Below are 19,626 nucleotides of genomic sequence, written 5' to 3'. Positions count from 1 at the left end.
GGGGCTTCAGATGACAAGAATACACAGGACCAGACCAAACATCAATGAGCAATCAGATATTTAATGTGTGACCTAGAAGGTTTGCTCTCCATCGTGGGCATGGGCCCTAATTATTTACACAGAATCATTGTACAATATTTACAGCAAGATGTCAGGCATGGCATCACTCTGGACAGGCAAAGAGGGGATAAGAACAAGCTATGAACAAAGCCCCCAAATCAAAGCACAAGCAGAAGCCTGCCAATGTGAGAAGGAAGCGGAAGGCCAAATGAGGGAGGGTGGTGAGGTAGACTAGACACGAGGGAGGACAAGGAACCATCGAGTCACTTCTGGGGCACAAGGGGAGTCCACTAGGACAAAAAGTCTTTAAAATTATAATCTGGAGTCTGAAGGGGTAAAATCTGCCACAAGCCACCTCTGTGAGGAAAAAGAAGGCAGTTAGAATCTTACAGACCACACCTTTTGCCTCCCCTACTAAAAGGTAATTTTGCTGCTGATTAAATTCCTAGGACAGGGGGCTGAGAAGGGAAAAAAAAAGACAATCTCTTTTTTAACCTCACCCAAGGATATTTTTTTTCATCACTTTTGAGAGAGAGTGGAAGGGGGGGGAGGGGGATAGAAACATCGATGTGAGAGAGACACATGGATTGGTTGCCCCCTGCTCGTGTGCTGACTGGGCCAGGGACTAAGCCTGCAACTGAGGTACGTGCCCTTGGCCAGAATCGAACCTAGGACCCTTCAGTCCACAGGCCGACGCTCTAACCACTGAGCCAAGCTGGCTAGGGTGAGACAGAATCTTAAATAGACTTAAGAGAGACAAAGTAAAAAGAGTCAGGAGAGACAGACAATGCAATGAAGGAGGCAAAGACCAAAAGCTCCAACAAATCTGAACATGAGAATCATACTAGTGACTACACAAGTCACCTTTCCTCATCTCATCTTCCCCAAAGCTCCTCCCTCCACCCCTAAATCTCTGGATTTTAACTTTAACGAAGGAGTAGAATTAGGATGAGGCTGGTATATTGGGGACAATCTAAGATTCCATCTTACCAATTCAGTTCCCCTCCTTATCCTGTACCAGTATATCAGGGCTTGAGTCGTAGCCAAGGGCAGACTAGGGTGAGAATAGACAGGATGGAGGACACAAGGCCGCAAAGCCCCACAACTCCAGGACCACAACGCCAGAGGCCTAGTTTGTCCAGTGGAATGAAGAGATCACAGGCATTTCTGACTACATCCAGCAGGAGCGGGGGATGACCACGAAGGACCCGAGCCAGGAGCAGGACTCGGAGCTGAAGCTTCAGAGCTACTTGGGGCAGGCCTCCTCCTGAAGTCCCTGTACCCCCAGCTCCCCCAGTTTCAATTCCTCCTGGGGCTCCTGCTCCAGAACCCTTCTGTCGCCGGCTATAAACTGAAGACTCTTGTTCCATCAGTAGGCGAATCTCATAAGCATCACGGCTCAAATTCATGATGAGGGAAAACAGATAGTACCTGAGATACACAGGACAGAAGGGTGAGTAAGGGTGCCTATACCCACTTAGCATATCCAACAGAACAAACATGTTTTTCCCTGCCAAAATGCAAAGGATTGCAATTCAGAACACCAGAAGTGAATGCTAGTACCCACTATTAGAAATGTACTCCACCTTTTTGTAACTAACATGTTTACATGTACCTTAAGATCCTGGCTTAAAATTCATGAGGATCATCAAATCTTCCAAGATCAACCTCAAATTTCACTTTTCCACTTGGCAACACATTAACACATACACATTTGACTTGAACTACAGTAATACATACTTGTTTTAAAAGAAGCTTCAGTTGCTTCAGAGTTAAATTATAAATAGTTTTAAGTCCAATCCTTTGCCTGGGGGGGCACCGCTCAGTGGTTAGAGCACTGGCCTGTGCACTGGAGGTTAGTGTGTTCAATTCCAGGTCAATGGCACATATCTGGGTTTCAGGTTCAATCCCCGCCCTGGGTCGGGGTGAGTGCAGGAGGCAACCAATTGATGTCTCTCTCTCACATTGATGTTTCTCTCTCTTTCTCTCTCCCACTTCCAGTCTTTCTAAAAATCAATGGAAAAATATCTTCACTCCTCAGATGAGGATAAAAAAATAAAAATAATTAAAAATAAATAAATCCAATCCTCTTGTTTAAAAAAAAGGAGGCCCAGAGGTGTTAAGCAGCTTGTCAAATGTGTTCAATTATAAATTGCTTAAGAACAGTCTGTTTTTTATTTTTTAAATGTTTTTATTAATTTCAGAGAGATGGGAGAGAGAGAGAAATACCTATGATGAGAGTCACTGATCGGCTGTATCCTACACGCCCCCTACTGGGGATTGAGCCCGAAACCCAACCCGGGCATGTGCCCTGACCAGACCCGGAATCGAAACATGAATTCCTGGTTCATAGGTCGACACTCAAACACTGAGCCACGTGGGCTGGGCTATGTTTTTGATTTTTAATCGACTCTCACAACAGTGGTCTGACATAATATAATTGTCCTATCTCCAAAACACATCCTGAATCTAAGCACATCTATTACACTCCACCTCCCCAGTCTGAGCCACTATCATCTCTTGCTTGAACTACTACTTTAGTCTTCTAACTTACCCTCCATGGTCACGCTTGACCCTTTTCCCCAACAATCTCATTTTATATACTACCTGGCATAAACTCCTCTTCTTAAAACTCTTCACGGTTTCCTTCATGTCACATTTAGAATAAAATTTAGATAACTTAGCCAGGCTTACAGACCTCAACATCTGACCCTACCTCTCTAACTCCACATCATGCTACTCTGTCAATCACTATGCTTCAAACACATCTGTTTCTTTCTATATTTTCATCCCATCAAGCTTGTTTCTGCTTTAGGACCTTTACACTACGGAGTCCCTCTACTAGAATATCCTGCCTCTAAAATCTTCACATGGCTGGCTATTTCTTGCTCTCTGGGTCTGAGCTTGGTTCTACAGAGGCCTTCTCAGATCCCCTATTCTAAAGTAGCAAGCCCTTTACTCTCTACCACATAACCCTATTTTAATTTCCTGCATAGCACTTACTACTATCTGACATTTTTATTTATTCTTTATGTTCGTCTCCTCCCATTACAGTGTAAGCTCCATAGGAGCAGGGACCTGGTTTGTCTTTACCACTGTATCCCTATGTCTAGACCAGTGCCTGCATATAGTAAGAGCCTGATAAATATTTGTTGAATGAAATGAATAAACATGGCATATAAACTGTTCTAATTGCTTTTTCATACTACTTCAATCATGCCTCTGTCCACAGCCCTCATACATCACATGCTATGTTATAGCTGTAAATCACTGAGAAAGACAAAAAGAAAAACAACACATAAATGGAGATACAAAGATGCTAACTAATATAATCTAAAAGAACAAAGAGAATCATAGCAAGACAAAAAACAAATACACATGATATGTATAAAGATAATTTTATTCCAAAATAATATTTCTCTCCACCTTCATTACCAGCCAGCTCTTTAGTCCAAGTCAACATTATCTCTTGGCCATATTACGGCATCTCTTCCTCTTTTACCCTACTGCAGTCTACTTTCCACTGCAGCAAGAGAGATCTTCTTTAAACACAATTTGAATCATGTCACATCCCTACTCAGAACCTATTGTACTTAGGATAAAAATTTTTATTTTTTTTTAAATTTATTTTAGGGAGAGAGAAAAAGAGAGAGAAATATCAATCGGCTCTCGCACACGCCCCAGCCAGGGATCAAGCCCAAAACCTAGGTGTGTGCCCTGACCAGGAATCGAACCAACCACCCTTTGCTGTATGGGACAGCACAACGCTCCGACCAACTGTGCCACACCAGCCAAGGCTAGGATAAAAAATTTCAAAAAACTAAACAAAGAGCACAGCCGGCCTGGCTCTGTGGTTGAGCACTGACCTATGATCCAGGAGATCCTGGTTCGATTCCCAGTCAGGGCACATGCCCAGGTTGTGGGCTTGATCTCCAGTAGGGGGCGTGCAGGAGGCGGCTTGTCAATGACTCTCATCATTGATGTTTCTCTCTTTCTATCTCCCTCTCCCTTCCTCTCTCTGAAATCAATAAAGACATATTTTTTAAAAAAACTAAACAAAAAAATCTTATCATTGCCTAAAAGGCCTTTCATGAGCGATTGGACAGTCTACTTCTCCATTTGAACGTATGCCCTTTACTCAGCACTACCCATTACACTGGCTTTCTATCTATTTTTCTAATTCCCCAAAGTCTTTCTTGGTTCAAGGCCCTAGAACATGCTATTTTCTGTTTGAAAAGGTCTTCTCTGCTACTGTTTGCTTTGTCTAACTTCTACTCAAATTTCAGGTCTGAACTAAAATATGACTTTTCCCAACAAGTTCTTTCCTGATCTATGTAAATTAGCTCCTCTTGCCCAGCCAGTGTGGCTCAGCAGTTGAGCATAGACCTATGATCCAGGAGATCGCTGTACAATTCACCAGTCAGGGCACATGCCCCACCTGCAGGCTCGGTTCCCAGTAGGGGGTGTGCAGGAGGCAGTTGATTAATGACCCGCTCATCATTAATGTTTCTCTCTCTCTCTCTGTCTCTCTCTCTCTCCCCCGCCTTCCTCTCTCTGAAATCAATAAGGACATATTTAAAAACAAATAAATAAGTAAATTAGCTCCTCTTTTTATATATGTCATAACACCCTGTACTTTCCCACAAATACTTGGTTTGGTGTTTATTTTCATATATGACTACCCACTAGACTAGAAGCTTCACGAGGGCAGGACTCATATCTGTTTGGCTCTCTGCTTTATTCCCTGGACCACAGTAAGCACCTACTAAGTATTTTTAGAATGACTGCATGAGCAGGCAGCGAGGGGCATAACCTATGGCAGTGATTTTCAACTGGTGTGCTGCAAGAATTTTTAAAGCATGCAATATCTGAGTGTTTAGTCAGGGGCACTGACCTCTTTTCCCTTAGATTGTGAAATTAAAAAACGACAGGGGCCAACACAATAGCCATCTGGTGTCAATGAATCAAAATTACACCTATGTTTTTTGTCAGACTGGAAAAATCTATATTTTTGGGTGTGCCAGAGAACTTTAGTAATTAGTTTATGTGCCATGAGATGAAAAAGGTTGAAAATCACTGACTTATGGTATAGAAAGAAGCAGAATTAAGGCAATATAACACTTTTCCCAATCTTAGTTATTCATTAAGGAAGAGCATTTGATCTCCACCTGCCTCCATTCCTTATTCTCTGATAGCTCCAGATCTAAGTGACGATTAGAAGCCCAGTGACTGAGTAAGACGTGCACACTCTGGGAAGACCCTGAGAGGTTTTCCTCTCATGCAAGGCAAGCTATGCAGTGTGAAGAGCACAAAAGGTCTTGTAGAGTAAAAGGATTTCAAACCTGAATGACCGCTGGGCCCACTTCTCCTGATCCACACGGGGAGCTAATCCAGACTTTCCAGCCCACAGGACATTGTCGCAGGCGAAGTACAAGGCTCGATTGAGGTGACTAACAGTGATGCAGAACCTTAGGACAACATCTGAGAGGTGCACAGCTCGTTTGGCCGACTCAAGGGCATCTGCTGAGTTGCCCAGGCGTAGAACTTGTGGGGATCAGCGGGAGACGGCAAAGATTTGGAAGTAGAGAGGCAGAGAGCAAAACACAGAGAAAGAGAAAGAGGGTGAAAGTTGAGCAAGTGACAGAAACAATAACAATTTTTAAAAAGAGCAGAAACAGTTCATTCTTTTTTACTTCCAGTGTTAATTAACTTGCGTCCCGCTTTACTTCCCTCAAACTTGCCCGTCCCGCCCGCTCCGCCGCCGCCTCTCAGTCGGGAGGACGCGGAGCACAAAGCGAAGCCGAGCGCGGGAACCGCGGGCCGCAGAAGCAGGGAGGGGGCTGCGGGACGGGCGGGCGTGGGGCGAGCTGGGCCATAAAGCGGAGCGTGACTTACGCTTTCTTCCCAGGCTCAGATGGCCCTCCAGCTGCCGGATCTGTCGCTGTAACTCAGGACTGGCGCCCCGTTTCTGCAGCGCGTGGCCGAGCAGGGAGCAGGCGTACTGCGCGGCCCTGGGGAGACAGGCAAGCACAGGCCGAGGCCTCCCTGACGCCCCCCGCACTGCGCCCTCCCAGGGGCGAGCGCCGACCGCCCCTTCCCCCGGCTGCGACCCTTCCCTTCCCCGCTCTTCACTCCACGGCTCCCCGCGTCCCCCTCAGGCTAGGGTGAGGGAAAGGCTCAGGGAGAAGAGGAGCCGAGGAGGGCTGGGGAGCACTGCGCGGAGGGCTGAGGCGGCCGCGGCGGGGGTCCGTCGCGAGGGCAGGTCTGGGGCCGGGGAGGGGCCGGGGGGCGGATTAGTCTTCAGAGCAGGTGAACCGAGAGATTCCAAGGCGCTCAAGCTGCGCCGAGACCAGAGGCAGGCCGAGGCCGAGGCCCGCCGGGTGGCTGCCGGTGACAGCAGGGTGAGGGGACACGGGAACTTGGAGCAAGTCCTCGGCTCTGGGGACAGAGTCCGGGTCGCGGTCCGCCGCGGGCACACGCTCTTCATGCCGCCACCGCCCAGTGAGGGACATGTAGGTCTTATGTGGACACGGCAACCCCGAGCGTCCACCCGCTGGCCCTCTCGTGCCTCAGTTTCACCATCTTTCCCGAAAGCAGAAACGAATCATCCCCCGGCCGGCTCTAAGCGGCGCCTCGGGGTCCGTCCGGGCCCCCGTAGCCCGAGCTGACCCTTCTTGACCCCCGTAGTGCGAACTGACCCGGCCTCACGAGGGTCCGCGCCTGCCCGCCCCGCCCGGCCCGGCCCGGCCCGGCCCGCACCTGCACAGCCGCTCCCGGGCCTGGCTCTGGGCGCTGAAGCGGACCCAGGCGTCCATGGCGGCGGCGCCCCAGCTCCGCGGCCCCGCTCCCGCCCCCGCCCCGCTCCCCGCCCCGCGCCCCGCCTCCCGGGCGACTCAACGGTGCCTCGAGAGGGACAAACATCGTCAGACAGGAAAGCGAGCGGAGCTCGCCCCTGAGGCGGAATTTCAGGACGAGACGTGCTGGCCTCCCGGGCTACGCCCGCGTTTTTAGGCGAGTCTCCGTTAGGGCGTCGCCTCCCCCGAGGGTCTCTCCCCTAAGCCCGCCTCGGGCTGCACCTCCCGCTTTAAATATTCCGGGCCGGGGGCGGGGCTTGCAGGAGAGGGGCGGGGCGAGAGCGCGCCCGGGTTCCGCAGCGCCCTCCCCGCAGCCCCGGGTGGGCTCGCGGAACGCCCCCGGCGCGCGCACAGGGGCTGCGGCCCCGCCCCGGGCCCCAGGGACCCAGCCGGTCCACGGAGGTGGGAGCCAGCGCCGGGCGCGCTGCCCGCAGGACCCCGGCAGCCGGACGGGTGGCCTCCGAACGCGGACGAGCCCCGGGGGCGGAGGCTTTAGGGCCGGAGCTCAAACCAGCCCCGCATCCTGAAGCGGGACGGAAGACGCTGTAGCGAAGTTCACCTCTTCAACCCGCTTTCCCGTCCCAGTCACCGTGTCCACAGGCAGGGCCCCTGGGGTCGGCGGTGGGAGGCCCGGCCGCGCCGGGGCCGGAGGTGAGGGTCCAGAGCCGCTGGCCTTCTCGCGGCCGAGGTCCGAGGGGCGGGAGTGGCCACTGTGCTGCTTGTTTCTCCGGCTGGCCGCGGCCGCACCCATCAGCTGTCCCTCAGGGAGGGCGACCGTTTGCCCACTTAGCAGCCCTGGATTTCCTGGTCACTTCTGCAGTCATGCCCCAGGTGCCACCTGGAATGTCACTGTTCAGTGGCCCGCAGGCCGGACACTCGTGTTCCTGAATCCAGTGGCCATGTGTGCCAGCTTTCCCGCCTGTGGTCACTGGGCTCCACCGCCACCCACTCGGCTGCAAGGAACCTTCTGGGGCAGCCTGTGGACTTAGTAACCTGCTTGCCTTGCCCCAGGTGGTGCCTTGTCTGGATTCAGGGCTGGACTGGACAAGAATTTGGGTACATAGTAGGAGCCTTCGGAGCCAAGGGGTGTGGCCGGCGGTGGTCAGCCGTTCATCCCCAGGGGCAGTGCCTGATACTCTTTGGCATGTTAAGATCATTGCCTGTCAATTTGTATCTGTTAAGGTCTTAAAAGCAGTACCCTTCGATCTACGCCTCTTCCTTCAGTTTTGTGTTACACTTAGCTTCCCCTCTGTGCCCTCCCAGTCCCACCTTGCTTCAGGAGACTTGCAGAAAAACTCTAGGGCAGGGAGGAAACGTGTATGGGGGGTCTATTAAGAAGACAGGGGCCCGGCCGGGCGTGGCTCAGTGGTTAAGCATCGACCTAGGATCCCGGCGATCAGGGTCCCATTCCCGGTCTCGGCACATGCCTGGGTTGCGGGCTACAGCCGATCAATGACGCTCTCATCATTGATGTTTCTCTCTCTCTCTCCCCCTCTCCCTTCCTTTCTCTGAAATCAATAAAGATATATTTAAAAAAAAAAAAAAAAAAGAAGACAGGGAAGCCAGCCGCTTTGGTTAAAACTTTGTGGTACTCATTCATCAATTCAAAATATAATGTACATCATCCCCCAGGTACACTCAGATGTTCTAACAAAGTCCTGTCTTCAAGAAATGTATAGACTAGTGCAGGAGACAAATTACTACAATACAGTGTACAGTCAAATGTTATACTAGGTAACACAAGGAGCTAAAGAACAATGAGGGGTGTCTGACCCGCTCTCCCTCAGGGAAGGGGTCCCAGAGATGTTAAAATTGGATTCTTGAAGGACAGGTGTTAGACAAGTTCAAGCAGGAGGAATGCTGGGGGGAGGGGACTGGTAGTGGAGGATAGTGGATCTCAAGTTGAGGGCTAGAAAATGGCAAGTAATGAATCTGGAGGGGAAATGAAGAGACAGATTACAAACATTAAGTTTGTACTTTATCCTCAGGACAGTGGAGCGACACTAAAGTAAAAAGTGGAGAGTGACATAATCAGATTTGTATTTGTTTATTCTAGCTTTATTGTGAAATGGGTGTCAAAACTGGAAAAAAAGTCCTAGGCGGACTGACTCAATAGTTAGAGCGTGGGCTTGGGGACTGAGGGGTCCTAGGTTCAGTTCCAAACAAGGGCACATTCCTAGGTTGCAGGCTGAATCCCCAGCCCTGGTTATGCATGAGCCGGAGGCAACCAATTCATGCGTCTCTCTCGCGCTCCCCCTTCACTCTCTCTGAAAAGCAATGGAAAAATATTCGCAGGTGATTAAAAAAAAAAACAAAACGGAAAAAAAAAAGAGAGCATCTGACCTGGACTACCAGGTAATCAAATCTCAATATGAAAATGAACTAGAAAAAAGTTAAATATGAAGCAATTTTCAAAACAAAAACAAAACCCACTACTACCACAGGGAGGTGGAGGGGTGAGAGAGGTAGAGCAGCATCTCTGAGACTAAGATAGGATTGTTATCTATAAGGCAGCTAAAATGCATGACAATGCATTATAGAGTCAAAGATTTCATCCTTAAACCCTTAAATATTAAAAATATCTACCAAAAGTTAGTCTGACTATAGCTCTAATATATATATATATATAAAATTATCTTCCAATAGTACGGTGAGAACAGGACCTCTGCTACCCCAAGATTTAAAAAACAGCTTGTTGCGCCTGGCCGGGCGTGGCTCAGTGGTTGAGCGTCGACCTAGGATCCAGGTGATCAGGGTTCGATTCCCCGTCAGGGCACATGCCCGGGTTGTGGGCTGCAGCCGATCAATGACTCTCTCATCATTGATGTTTCCGTCTCTCTCTCCCTCTCCTTTCCTCTCTCTGAAATCAATAAAGATATATTTAAAAAACAAACAAACAAAAAAAACCCCAGCTTGTTGCTTCCGTGTAGAAGGAATTAGTTGGGTTTGTTCATAAGGAAGTAAATTTTAGGTGTGGACTTGGAGTTAGAAGCCTGTTTTTGTTGCACTGTTTGCTTGTTTTACTTTATTTCTTTTCTGAGTCTAGGCTCTATTACTAGCCATATGACTGGCTAAATCACTTGAAACACATGGGCCACAAGATGATGACAGAGATGAATTTCATTCTTTCTTACAGCCTGTACTGACTGTTACAATATCCATTTGCTTCAGTGGCAAACTGATGGTAACATTATGATACATGTGCAAAAAGTGAGATATTTTTTGTTTCAAATTGGCCTCCTCTTGTATAATTCTGCATCACCCATATGTTATATTTAAAATATCAATGTCAAAATTTTTTTTTTTACTATTTCAGAGAGGAAACATTGATTTTGTTGCTCCACTTACTTTGTATTCATTGGTTGACTCCTGCATGTAACCCAACTGGTGATCAAACTTGCAACCCTGGCATATTGGGATGAAACTCTAACCAACTAAACTACCCAGCCAGGGCAAAAAAATAATTTCTTATTTGTGTGGTATTAGTGTGATGAAGGAGTACTGGGGTAGTAAGAAATTAGTTTGTAAGCTGAAGTTTCCAAGTATCAAAAGTAGTTAAAAGGAAGGTTTTTAGTTAAACTGCACATAAAATACGGAAAGGACAGGCAGAAATAAGGCTATGGATCAAACAAGTCCAGGAGCCTGACCTATTTTTAAACCCCTTCTGACAGTTAAAGTATTTCAAGGCATAGCCCCCCTTCCCCCCCAAAATATGCACTAAAGATAGGGGAAGAGGAAAGACTAATGTCCAACTAGCTCAGCCTTGCCTGATCATAACTCTAGGCAGTTCATAAAATTGTATGTCTATAGTTGATACTATCTACCTTTCCTAAAAGTCCCTCATGCTTGCTGAAATCTTTTCCAGATGCCTTATATCTAGGAATCTGATACCTACACAGCTTGCCTTTTATCAAACTAATAGTGACTCACTCATTCCATCTTTCCTGAACCAAGGTACTAACTTACCTGAAGTTCAAACCTGAAAAATATTCTTTACTGATTCAAACAAAAAACTCAAGCAATTTACCAAAAGGGGGGAGGGGCAGCCAATAGCATTCAGAAAATGTTAAATTTTATTATTTAACATTGTTTCACCATTATAGTTATTGTACATAAGACTATTACTAAAGGTCACTTCAGAGTGGCTGCACAATGGCCTGAAATTTTAGCAGCACCCATTTTACACAAAATTTTTGGCCACAGAATTAGACAACACATCAGAAAAACCATTTCAGCTAAAAATGTTGGTGAGGTGGTAGAGATAGCCTATTATAAAGTGTAATCTTTATCATAGTACTTGTAGAGAAAGAAAAAAAAGACAGGATTCTTTAAGTCCTGGAATTTAACAAACTTAACCTTTTAAATATTGGCACTGTGGATGAACCATAACTCAGCACTATACTATTCTGCAGATTTAAGGATGAATTGGGAACAGATGGAGTGACACTGGTGGGTAGGCTGGGGTGGAAGGGGACCAGTTCTAATAGTCCTCAACCCCGTTCCAGCTGTTCCTATTCCATACCATCCGCCAAGCTGACCCAGGCCCCTTTACTCAGTGTGTCACCAAAGGCAGCTTCAAAGCTCAATGGCAAGAGACTACCTATAACCTCTTTATCTTCTGCTGCCCATTCTGTCGTCACTGACTGCCATGGCCACCTGCTATAGCCACATTATCTTCAGTGTGTCTAGTTCCCTGACAAGGTGGAACGTCAATCCCTAGGCCCTAATCCATACCCTCAAACTATTGCACTAGCCTCATTTATTTTTCTGATAGCTACCTATCAAACCAAAAGTGAGATCCTAACTGTATTTCTAGTACCTGATGCTGCATAATTTTCTTGAATGCCTTCAATTCTAACCAGCCTCTAGGCATCATCTGAACTTGAGCTGGGTGGACAGGATTAGGGAGAAAGGTGGTCCGCATTCTCCTTTACTCTGGGACACCACGAAGTCTTAAAGTAGACTTAGTACTTCATGTAACAGCACCTCAATCAAACCCTTCCTTTCAGCAGGTCTGTCCTAATCCCTCGGGGAAAGGGAGCATATAGTCCTAGGCTGGAAAGGAGAAGGGGGCTTGCAGCATTTTCTTCCTGGTCGGGGAAAGCTCCATCTCACTGCCCACCTGTCAATTAACCCTATACTCAGGTCAGGAGCTGAATGGTTCTGAATTTCAGTATATTTTGTAAATTCCCAGCCCCTGCTGGTGAATTTGCCCCTGTGTCCGTCTGTGGACCTGCGACTGGCCCTGACCTTTGTCCTCTGATGGACACTTCACTACCTGCTAGGTCTCCGGTACTGGTTCTCTCCCACAACCCTAGTTGAAGCTCCACCCAGCATCAGCACATCTTTTTCCCCTTTGGCCTTGTCGGTGCTCCTCTGGATCATCTCCAAGGGGCTTTCACCCTTGGCTGCCAAAGTGGACACCAAGAACTTTGTACAGACTCCTTCAAGGAAGGAGAATCTAGGAGAATGCCCCAGTAGGAGATTTAAGCCCTTAGACAGCTGGAGGTGCAAAAAATATGGCAACAAGGGCAAGAGAAACAAAGAAACATTCCTGGGACATCCATTTGTTCAGGATAGAGTATATAGAAACAGAATTATTCTTTAATATCCTGAAAACATCTCACTTCTACCCCTACTCTCTTAGTTCCAAGAAAAATAAATACTAAGCAGTGTTTCTACTTTGACCCTTTGAGACTTGAGACTGTCTAATGTAGAAACTCACACAGAATTCAGTTACTGGGAGAATTATCTTCACAGTGTCTTCACCCATACTGCCTTACTGTAAATAGTACTTTAGAGCTTGAAAGGTTAGAGCAAGAAAATAATTTTAAATGTAGAAAACAAAAATGGTACATTTATTTATAACTCAAAAGACAAAACATAAACCCCCAACACACTAAGCAATAGGGTTAAAGATTAAATATAAACAGTGAGTTCCACCCCAGCCCTACTTCTCCAAGGCTGCATGGTCAAATGGAATCTCTGGAGGGAACACCTGGACAACACATGTCCTGTCAGCGACGCCTCCGGTCTGGACTCCTGCTTCGTCTTCGGCCACCTCTAGGAAAAAGGGAGGGGGAGTCCATCAGAAGGACAAAATACAATGTCCTTTCTCTGTTTTGCTCATATTCCCTTCACCAAGACAGTGTTTGCCCGCTCCATTTTACCTCCTCTTGCCCTTGGGTGGACCCCGAACAAAACACCAGTCCACACTGATCGGCTGTCCCATCAAATCCTGGCCATTGAGCCCCTCCATAGCAGCCTGGGCCTCCTTGTATGTTTCATACTCAACTAGAGTATACCCCTAGGGCAAGTGAAAAGACAGATGATCAAAACCCTCCTGCTCCACCAAGCTATTTCCTACTCAAATAGGAAAACCTATTAACTTTAAACAATGAATAATATACATCATAGATCCCTACTGTAGATGCAACATGTTTGTCTGTTTCTATGTCTGCTATGTCTAACAAAATCAATTTCCAATGCCATTTCATTTCAACTTTGTTCTTGGCCAACCACAGCAAATATGGGAGATGTACCCATGTTGTCTAAGGGTTACGGGGGAAGAGAAGCAATGGAGTGTAACTTAGCATACCTTCAGGTACCCTGTCCGCCTGTCCAGGTTGAGGTGGATGTTTTTTATCTCCCCATACTCTGCAAATTTGTCATGGATATCTTCCTCCGTGGCTTCCTCATGGACTCCAGTGACAAAGAGAATCCAGCCTTCAACAGCTGTTGGGGAAGGAAGGGAGGGAGGTTGGCTGGTTGAGAGAAAAACTTGAAGCAAGATCACAGGAGTAGAGCAAGTGCAGGCTCCGGGGGCTGGTTAAGCTATCTCTGGCCCCTTTCCTACCGGGTTTTATTTTACCGGTCTCTCATTCTCTACACACACACACCTACAGGTCCCACTCTACTCACAGCGCTGTGGTCCGGGCTCATCGCCATCCTGCTCCACGCTGTCGTAATCCTCACGCATCCGCGCTCGAGACCCCTCTTCTAGGAAACACACACCAGATCACCGCGAACCCAGGCTCTCCCGCGGTTCCCCAAGAAAATGGATGGGGACTCCAAAGCAGACCCCATTTTCCTCACACTCACCGGACCCAAAGCCGCGGCCCTTCCGTTTCTTCGCTTTTTCTTTCAGTTTGTGGATGCTCTCTGAAACCCCGTAAGTGAAAGAGTAAGTACCAAAGATAACATTTAGAACAACAGTCTCTTTCCCAAGACATTGTCTGAGAGCGGACCCCACCACCTCCAGTTCCAGTCCCTTTCTGGTCCCGCCCCCAAGCCTCCAATCGGAGGCGGAGTCTTCAGTCCAACTGAAACCCAGCTCCCCGGCTCCCATCCTCCCTGCCGGGAAGAAGAGAAATGATGTTTCCCTGTGACGCTCTTCTCTCGCACCTTCCCCGCTTCCCGCAGCCGCCTCCACTGTCCTCACCGTCCCCATCCTCATCCATGGCGAAATCCTCGCCCCCGGCCTCATGAAGATCCAGCACGTCCGCCATCTTGCCTTCCTGTAACTCTCGGCCGGACAGCTCGCGATCTAAGCACCCGGGAAACTGTCGCGGAGGGGAAAGGTCGCCAGTATATATGACCAATCAGAAGCTTACTCTAAGTCCTGCCCTCGTCGCGCTGAAAATACGCAATGGAGGCGGGCCTAGTCCCGGGAGAGCGGAAGTGTTCAGGGAGAGCCGGAAGTGCTCCTGCAGACATCTTGAGCAGGTCGTGAGCCCCGACGGCGCACTGTGAGGGACGCGCAGGGGCTGGGCCAAGACGGTGGCACCCACTTGTCTACGGCAACTGAGGAGAGACGCTGCGGATGTGGAAGCCCAGCCTAATTTCTTCAGTAGAGGGGTGCCTTCAGTGTCTTTTCACCCCATACTAGAAAATGGAAGTTGGAGAGTTTTTTTCAAAACTTCCGGGCCTGTATTCTGTTCCTAGGGGTAGCCGGATCTGCGATGTAAGCATTAAAAAAAAAAAAAAAAGTTCAGTCAGCAATACTGGCTCAAAAAGCTGCTCCTGGAGCGCACTGCGGGCCCGAATTTCTTTCTTAAACTAACAGACCTGGTTGTGTGTGTGCAGTTGTTTTGGTGAGACAGATAACTTTTTTTCTTCTTAAGATAAATTCCTAAGCTTTTCCCACCACCTCTGGGAATTGAAAAATGGTCATGGCTTTAAAGAAAATAGGGGCTTTAGTTTCTTGGAGGATGGGGCGGGTTTTTCACCTTTAAAAACGTAGGAGCTGAACTCCCGCAGGGTAGCTCAGTTGGTCAGAGGGTCCCTATATGCCAAGGTTGCGGATTCATCCCCATCAGGGCACATACAAGAATGCATAATTAAGTGGAACAACACATCGCTATTTCTCTCAAATCAATAAAAATTTTAAAATGCTTTTAATTAAAAAAACAAACAAACACCAAAAACCCAGGAGTTACGGGCAAAACTCATATTTTCCCCAAATCCTGGAATCCTGACGTAGGCCTTAAACAACAGTGGATTGCAGATTAACTTATTAATTTTTTTAACAATTTAGAATGCTTATATGTGTCTAATACTAGAGGTGGTGCTGGCAATAGAAGGAAAAATAATTATATTATCAACAATCACTTTATAATTGCACATGGAAGTGGTACTTGCTGTCACAAAGCGGAATGGTGATACAAAGCAAGTTTCTAATAGGAATGGGAGTAGGGGGAATCCATGTAAGTGTGGAGAAAAGGGGCCACATACTAAACCTGAAAAGCTCAGTGGTGGCCTTGCAAATTCAAGAGACTTAAAATAACTACAAAGGATGGTCTGAAATTAAAACTTTTTAAATATAAGCAGTTTATGGTTGGTAGTCATGCCCTAAGGCAGTACTTTTCCTTCACAAAGATTAAATTTTCACCTTAGCTAAACCAGTGGTTGTCTTTGGCATCTGAGATAACACACCTGATTAACACTGCCCTTTAAAACATAGCAGTTTTCCCTTTTTCTGGGCCCTCAATGCACCAGGGCCAATGCTCTCATTGTTATTGTTACCTTGTTAACTATTCACTGTTAAACTCCAATCCCAGAGGTTTTGCCTCTGCTTTGCTTGCTTCCACCTCCCTAATCTATCACCATGAATTTCTTGTAACCCACTTGTGTCTTCTTTAATTGTAAGCTATAAAGCACAGTGTAAAACTGCCATTCTCTGGAGCATTATTTCTTTTCTTTTTTTAAAAATATATCTTTATTGATTTCAGAGAGAGGAAGGGGGAGGGAGAGAGAAACATCAATGATGAGAGAGTCATTGATTCACTGTCTCCTGCACACCCCCGACTGGGGTTTGAGCCAGCGACATGGCACGTGCCTTGACTGGGAATTGACCCTCCCTCTCCTGGATCCTAGGTCAATGCTCAACCGCTGAGCTGCGCCAAGCTGGGCTGGAGCATTATTTCAATCCGTTGAGATTTTGGCTTATCGGCATATGTCTACACTTTGGCGCAAATAAACTCACAAAAATTCTTCACTGGTTTGAATGTTTCTTAAATTAACAAAAGGGAGGACTTCTGTTTGAACTGGGCCTTTAAGACTCGGTCGTTTTCCAGGCAAAGCAGTTGTGTTGAGTGAGACTAGGAGACATTAATCCATTCTCCACAGTAGGTATTTTGATCTATCATCTATCTATCTATCTATCTATCTATCTATCTATCTATCTATCTATCTATCTATCTATCTATCATCTATCTATCTATCTATCTATCTATCTATCTATCTATCTATCATCTATCATTTTTTTTATTTATTTAAATATATATCTTTATTGATCTTTTTTAAAATCAGCTGGTCACCTCCCTTCCTTATTTTTGCACTTTGAATAAAATTTAAATTCATCTAACCTCCCTTGCATATGTCTCCAACCTCTTCCACCACCATTTTTCTCTCTCACTGGTTACGCTCAAGCTCATCCTACACTTTTCCTCTATGTTGTGTTGTGCTCTTTCCCATTTCAGGACTTTTGCAACTTTCTGCTCCAGATGCTCTTACTCCAGCTTTTCATATGGCTAGTTCAACTCCATACTTTAGGCCTCCCTAAAATACTACTGTCACCCAAAGGTGTCTTCTCTAGTCTCATATCCTTCACTCTGTTTATTTCTTCACAGAACTTAAATATGAAACTTTAGTCAGCTTGTTTACTTCCTAACTTGTTTAATGTCTGTTTTCCCCATTAGAATGTAATCGTTATGGCAAAGACTTGTATTTACAATTATATCTGCAAAGTTTAGACCAGTGCCTGGCTACTGGTAGACATCTGGTATATACTTGTTGAATGAATGAATATCAGAATGACAAGAAATTCTGTTTGCTTGATGCTGTGTGACTTAGGAAATAAAGCTGGAAATACAGTTTAGGGCCAAACTGTATGTCATGCTGAAGAGTTTAGAACTTATCCTGTAGGCAAGAAATTTCCCTACAACAAGTATTTGAGTACTCATGATTTTTAACATTTACAAATAGCCCCCACACTTTTATTAGTATTTTTTTCTTAAATAGGCTTGTTGGGGGCAGAGATGTTGATCATACTCTGTTAACTGTGATGGTGAAAGGGGGGAGGGCACCTAATAGGAATAGGACCACGGTTGTTTAATGATGATTCACCTTACTAAGTATAGATAAGTTTTCCTACAGACCCTGGGAAACTAGAGGATGTGCTGCAAGAAGGAAAACAGAGCTGTAAAAAGATGAGACATCTTGGGGCCCAGATGGGTCCATTGCACCCCTGGAATAAATCCCACTTGGTCATGGTGTATGATCTTTTTAATGTATTGCTGGGTTTGGTTTGCTAATATTTTGTTGAGGATTTTAGCATCTATGTTCATCAGGGATGTTGGCCTATAATTTTCTTTCTTTGTAGTGTCTTTATCTGGTTTTGGAATTGATAATGCTGGCCTTGTATAATGAGCTTGGGAGTCTTTCCTTCTCTTGAATTTTTTATAATAGTTTGAGAAGTATAGGTGTTAGTTCTTATCTGAATGTTTGGTCAAATTCACGTGTGAATCCATCCAATCCATTTTGTTTGTTGGGAGTTTTTAAAATTTCTGCAATAATTTCATTAGTTGTAATCTGTCTATTCAGATCCTCTGATTCTCCCTGATTTTGTTTTGGAAGATTATATGTTTCTAGGAATTTACCCATTTCATTCAGATTGTCCAATTTTTTGGCATATAGTTATTCATAATATTTTCTTACAATCCTTTGTATTCTTTGGTGTCAGTTGTTACTTCTTTCATTTCTGATTTTATTTGGATCCTCTCTTTTTTTTCTTGCTGAGTCTGATTAAAGGTTTGTCAATCTTATTTATCTTTTTAAAGAACCAGTTCTTGGTTTCATTGATGTTTTCTATTTTTTTTTTTTTGACTCTATTTTGTTTATTTCTGCTCTGATCTTTATTATTTCCTTCCTTCCACCCACATTGGGCTTTGTTGTTCTTTTTCAAGCTCTTTTAAGTGTAAAGTTAGATTGTTTATTTGAGCTTTTTCTTGTTTCTTGAGATAGGCCTGTAATGCCATGAATTTCCCTCTCAGGACTGCTTTCCCTGTGTCCCACAGGTTTGAGGTTGTGTTCTCATTTTCACTTGTTTCAAGGTATTTTTTGATTTCCTCCTTGATGTCATTGATAACTGATTCATTGTTTAGTAACAAGTTCTTTAGCCTACATTTCTTTGTGTGTTTTTCAGTTTTTTTCTTGTGATTGATTTCTAGTTTCATAGCATTATGGTCAGAGAAGATGCACTATATGATTTCAGTCTTCTTAAATTTATTGAGACTTATTTTGTGTCGTAACATGTGGTCTATCCTAGAAAACATTCCATGTGCACTTGAAGAAAATGTATATTCAAATAGATCAATTAAATCTATTTGATCAAGTGTGTCATTGAAGGCCGCCATCTCTTTATTGATTTTCTGTCTGGAAGATCTATCCATTGATGTGAATGGGGTGTTGAAATCCCCTACTATAACTATATTACTGTCAATCTCTCCTTGTATGGCTATCAAGATTTAACTACTGTTATGTTGGGGGCTTAAATGTTTACAAGGTTTATATCCTCTTGTTGGATTGTTCCCTTTATCATTATGTTGTGTCCTCCTTTGTCTCTTACTTTAGCCTTTGTTTTAAAGTCTATTTTGCCCTGGCAAGTGTTGCTCAGTTGGTTGTGTAACATCCCATGCACTGAAGCGTTGTCAGTTTGGTTCGCGGTCAGGGCACATTCCAGGGTTGTGGCTTCGATCACTGGCGAAGGGCATGACAGAGGCATGTATCTATGTTCTGCTCTCACATCACTGTTTCTCTCTCCCTTCCTCTCTCTCTGGAAATAAATTACAAAAAAAAAAAAAAGTCTGGCCTGGCCGGGCATGGTTCAGTGGTTGAGCATCAACCTAGGATCCAGGAGATCAAGGTTCAATTCCCAGTCAGGGAACATGCCCAGGTTGTGAGCTCGATCCCCAGTCAGGGACATGCAGGAGGCAGCCAATCAATGACAACTCTCTCATCATTATGTTTCTATCTCTCCCTCTCCCTTCCTCTCTCTGAAATCAATAAAGATATATTAAAAAAAAAAAGTTTTCTCAAATATAAGTATTGCTACCCCAACTTTCCTTTCCACTTGCATGAAATATCTTTCTGTCCCTTTACTTTTAATCTGTGTGTATCTTTTGTTCTGAGGTGGGTCTTTTGAAGACAGCAT

General features: G+C 45.6%; 2 protein-coding genes across 6 annotated transcripts; both read right to left on the bottom strand.

Annotated features, from left to right (window-relative positions):
• Positions 1 to 41: 41 nt before the first annotated feature.
• Positions 42 to 6,892, bottom strand: PEX11B (peroxisomal biogenesis factor 11 beta). 2 transcript variants are annotated; one of them, XM_087827728.1, is made up of 5 exons: positions 6,820 to 6,892; positions 5,956 to 6,071; positions 5,403 to 5,604; positions 1,051 to 1,491; positions 42 to 417 (listed from the first exon to the last, which is right to left on the bottom strand). In XM_087827728.1, the coding sequence occupies exons 1-4, from the start codon at positions 6,873 to 6,875 to the stop codon at positions 1,086 to 1,088; spliced, it is 780 nt and encodes a 259-aa protein (XP_087683854.1). In that variant the 5' UTR covers positions 6,876 to 6,892; the 3' UTR covers positions 42 to 417; positions 1,051 to 1,085. The 2 variants fall into 2 exon arrangements, with proteins under 2 accessions (XP_087683854.1, XP_087683853.1); XM_087827727.1 differs by having other exon boundaries at positions 42 to 1,491.
• Positions 6,893 to 12,751: 5,859 nt separating this feature from the next.
• On the bottom strand, positions 12,752 to 14,424 carry RBM8A (RNA binding motif protein 8A). 4 transcript variants are annotated; one of them, XM_016202404.2, is made up of 6 exons: positions 14,356 to 14,424; positions 14,016 to 14,075; positions 13,836 to 13,913; positions 13,513 to 13,649; positions 13,085 to 13,221; positions 12,752 to 12,977 (listed from the first exon to the last, which is right to left on the bottom strand). In XM_016202404.2, exons 1-6 carry the CDS (start codon positions 14,420 to 14,422, stop codon positions 12,932 to 12,934), a joined length of 525 nt encoding a protein of 174 aa, XP_016057890.1. In that variant the 5' UTR covers positions 14,423 to 14,424; the 3' UTR covers positions 12,752 to 12,931. The 4 variants fall into 4 exon arrangements, with proteins under 4 accessions (XP_016057890.1, XP_016057891.1, XP_016057888.2 ...); XM_016202405.2 differs by having other exon boundaries at positions 13,836 to 13,910; XM_016202402.2 differs by lacking the exon at positions 14,356 to 14,424 and having other exon boundaries at positions 14,016 to 14,307.
• Between the last annotated feature and the right edge of the window lie 5,202 nt (positions 14,425 to 19,626).

Source organism: Miniopterus natalensis, chromosome 19, assembly GCF_054644295.1.
Source record: "Miniopterus natalensis isolate mMinNat1 chromosome 19, mMinNat1.hap1, whole genome shotgun sequence".
Taxonomy (NCBI): Eukaryota; Metazoa; Chordata; class Mammalia; order Chiroptera; family Miniopteridae; genus Miniopterus; species Miniopterus natalensis.
This window is presented reverse-complemented; position numbering and strand designations above follow the sequence as displayed.